The sequence below is a fragment of the Corvus brachyrhynchos genome, unplaced genomic scaffold, assembly GCF_000691975.1.
Source record: "Corvus brachyrhynchos isolate BGI_N302 unplaced genomic scaffold, ASM69197v1 scaffold115, whole genome shotgun sequence".
Classification (NCBI taxonomy): Eukaryota; Metazoa; Chordata; class Aves; order Passeriformes; family Corvidae; genus Corvus; species Corvus brachyrhynchos.
The window spans coordinates 8,218,579-8,221,840 of NW_008239553.1; the positions used below are offsets into that span (position 1 = coordinate 8,218,579).

The 3,262-nt window shown below is 42.3% G+C and overlaps 1 protein-coding gene across 1 annotated transcript in view; it reads right to left on the bottom strand.

Annotated features, from left to right (window-relative positions):
* Window positions 1-678: 678 nt before the first annotated feature.
* Window positions 679-3,262, bottom strand: part of EXD1 (exonuclease 3'-5' domain containing 1) — a 16,469-nt gene continuing 13,885 nt past the window's right edge. The window contains exon 7 of the mRNA XM_017741611.1: window positions 679-2,983. Coding sequence (XP_017597100.1) covers window positions 2,687-2,983 — 297 coding nt within the window. The 3' untranslated portion in view covers window positions 679-2,686. The remainder of the gene's footprint in view (window positions 2,984-3,262) is intronic.

Here is a 3,262-nt window from a genome sequence, read left to right on the forward strand (position 1 = left end):
TGGAACCGGGGTGCCGTCAGGGTTAACACATGGGGGAATTTGGTGAGGCTGCGTGAGTTCTACCGCTTTCGCTTTGTCATGCACTAAGAGTTGCATCAGAGGAGCTCTGGACGAAATAGGCCTCAGTGTTAATTGCGAAGATGCTTTGGAGTGTAAATACGGTGTGGCCATCAGCTGTTCAGCACCGCTGCCTTCCAAAACCCATTAACTAGTACACTAACAGCAAATCCTTAAATGGATGATTAATCCAAATCACCTACTGCATAGCGATAAAAACCTGTATTTCATGACTAAGCTGTGTCAGTCCAGCGCTCAGTAGGTACCAGTGTCCTTGTTTTGGCTGGGATGGTGTTAATTTCTGAATAGCTGGGACAGTGCTGAGTTTTGCATTTAGAATAAAAACCTGATGTTCTGAGTTTTGCTAAGTCGTGTTTATCCTAAGTCAAGGACTTTTTTGTTGTGTCTCATCCTCTGCCACTAAGGAGGAAAAACAATCTTGGGAGGGTTCACAGCCAGGACAGCTGACCCGAACTGACCAAAGGGATATTCCATACCACAGAACATTATGCCCAGCATAACTGAGGGGAGCTACCTGGAAGTGAGGCCGATCTGGATTCAGGAAGGGGATCTGGCATTGGTCAGCATGGGGTGAGCAATTGTATTGTGCATCACTTGTTTGTTTTTCTTTCCCTTTTTATCATTCTTACTATTTACTACTATATTTTACTTTGTTTTCAATTATTAAACTGTTCTTAACCTACGAGTTTTACTTTTGATTCTCTGCCCCATTCCACTGGGGCAGAACAGGAGGGAACAGCTTCATGGTGCTTAGTTGCCAGCTGAGCTTAAACCACCACACACAGTTACTAGGAAATAAAAATAGGACCATTGGTACTGCCCCAGTAAAACTTCACTAGAGTTGTCCTTAACTAGTGATGGTAACTGTATCTCTAACTACAAACAGGAGTTGCATTGTTGGGGAAGTGTGTGTGATTTGGTTACATGTTAGTACCACACTTAGAGCTGGCCCTGAGCAGCATCATTATGGCTGATGGACCATTAAAAAAAAAAAAACCCTCTTTTTTCTTCTTTAAGAAAATAGTAACTTTCAGTCTCGTGCATCAGTGAGCAATGACTCCATTCCAATATATTTCTTTTCTTTATGCCATTCCCAAAAGAGAACCAAAGGGAAAGCTGCACCCATATTTGCCCAAGAAAGTTTTGGTACTTGAATCATTATAGTGGCATAGATGCAATTACACTGTGAAGTCCCTCTTGGAAATCCTTATTCCAGGATAATGCCATTCCAGTCAGAGATTTAGTCCTGGGAGGAGGCTGAGAAAGCAGCTCAGTCTCTTACCAAGAAGGGTGGCCTCAGCAATTACTTTGTATCCTGTAGAGACATTCCATACCACTCTTCTATATCCCAGACTTGGTGCCTTCATATTGCAGCTCCTCTTCCCTCCCTCCTTCCATTATCTGAGGTATCATCATTTTCTGTCTGGTAATAGGACTGGATGGACCTAGATGATTCTGGTTGTGGAAATACAAGCTAAGTGCTCTTGATCTGTCTCTGACAGAAGAGCCTGTGTGTTCCACATTGTACCCCACTGATCTGTGATAGCCCATCACTGCTTGGAAAAATCCTGCTTCAGTTAAATGACAAAGAGAAAACCTTGACTGTTTTTCTGTCACTCTGAGAAGTGATCAAGTCCGACCTATAGTTTCAAATAAGACTTACTTAAATACTGCTGGTATAGTACTTTATGGGGAGAGGTAAAAAAACCCAACACACCAGAAAACCAACACGTTTCCCCTAAAACCAGTTTTTAAAATGTGCAGATACATCATAAACACAGTCACACCAATTTACATCCAAAGAAAACCAACTCAAACAGGTATTGGCATGTACACATGTGCAGATGTCACATCCCTTCCAACCTGGTGTCATTCCCACCTTTGCAGCCTGATGCCCAGATTGTTCTTGGACTGCAGTCTGGTTGGCACAGTGACCTTTGACCTTTTCCATTCTTCCCTGTTCTACGTTCATCAGTGTTCATCGGTATGTTAGAAAACTTGTTCCAAGACTCAGGCATGGCCTACCTTAATTTTGTCCTGTGGTAGAATAGTAGTTTGCCTTAATACCTTATTTTGCTTGGGGAAGGACTGCTCTACACCTCCTAAACTGCTATTTCCACACACTTTGTCTATAGACACACAGCAGAGTGGTGTTACAGCCTTATCCACACAAGTTGGATGCGGCAGCGCTGGCAAACAATGGTGGTGGTGGTCTGCAACTTTCAGCAGCAAACGGCTCTAATGAGAATTTTACATAACTGCAGCAAGTAACAAAAGAACCAATACAGTTTAACAGTGGTCTGATAACAATGCAAGAAAGTCACTTTTAAAATCAAAAATAGCTCTTGGAAAAAATGGATCTCAAAAATAGACCTAGAGAAGAACAGTCAGACATAGCAGGAGTTTGCTCCAAAAGACAGACCACCATTATTTCCATTCAAAAATGGAATGTTGAATTACCTGTCATTGTAAAGCCAGGAGCTTTTGTTTGACACCTCTGCAAGGGGAATAGTCCCTTTTTTCACTTAGATGTCTCCAAACACCCAGCCTAAGCTCATCAAGTCACCTGTGTCAGAAATTAAATTAATACAGTCTGCCTAAGGTCAGTTTAAGGTCCTTCCACAGATTTTACTGTGTAAATTTGATTTTCAAGCTCTGCTTTGACAAAGTACATCCTTGACTGTTGGAGGATGTGATTTGGGACTCTGCTATTTTTTGTGGGAAAGCAATACCCATCATCTCTGTAGTTTCCATCCTTCTGTGTATTGTTCCTTTCTATTAAATTCCATGGTTTGATCAAAAGCCCATCCTCATTCATTTTGTAGTCTTCTATTGCTTTCTTCCTTCTCAGCTTCTGGATGTCTGCCAGCTGACACTGCTCCTCTGGCAGCTCCATGCAAATGGGCTAATAAGGAAATAGAACCAGAAAAGAAATCAAATCAATACTTATGAAAACACATACTATACTTTTGTTAGAACCAGGGATGAGCTCCCGCTGTAATTAGCCAATGGAACGCACCAATCCTTCTGCTATCGTATACAGCACAGCACTTTATCTAGTGCAGCTTTACCAGGAGTGCACAGGGGATATCAACTGTGCTGCACATGGGTGTGCAGCTCCCCTGTGGTACCAGAGCTCTGCATGTGAACTGTCACCTCTTAAACAAGAGGACTCTGCACTTCT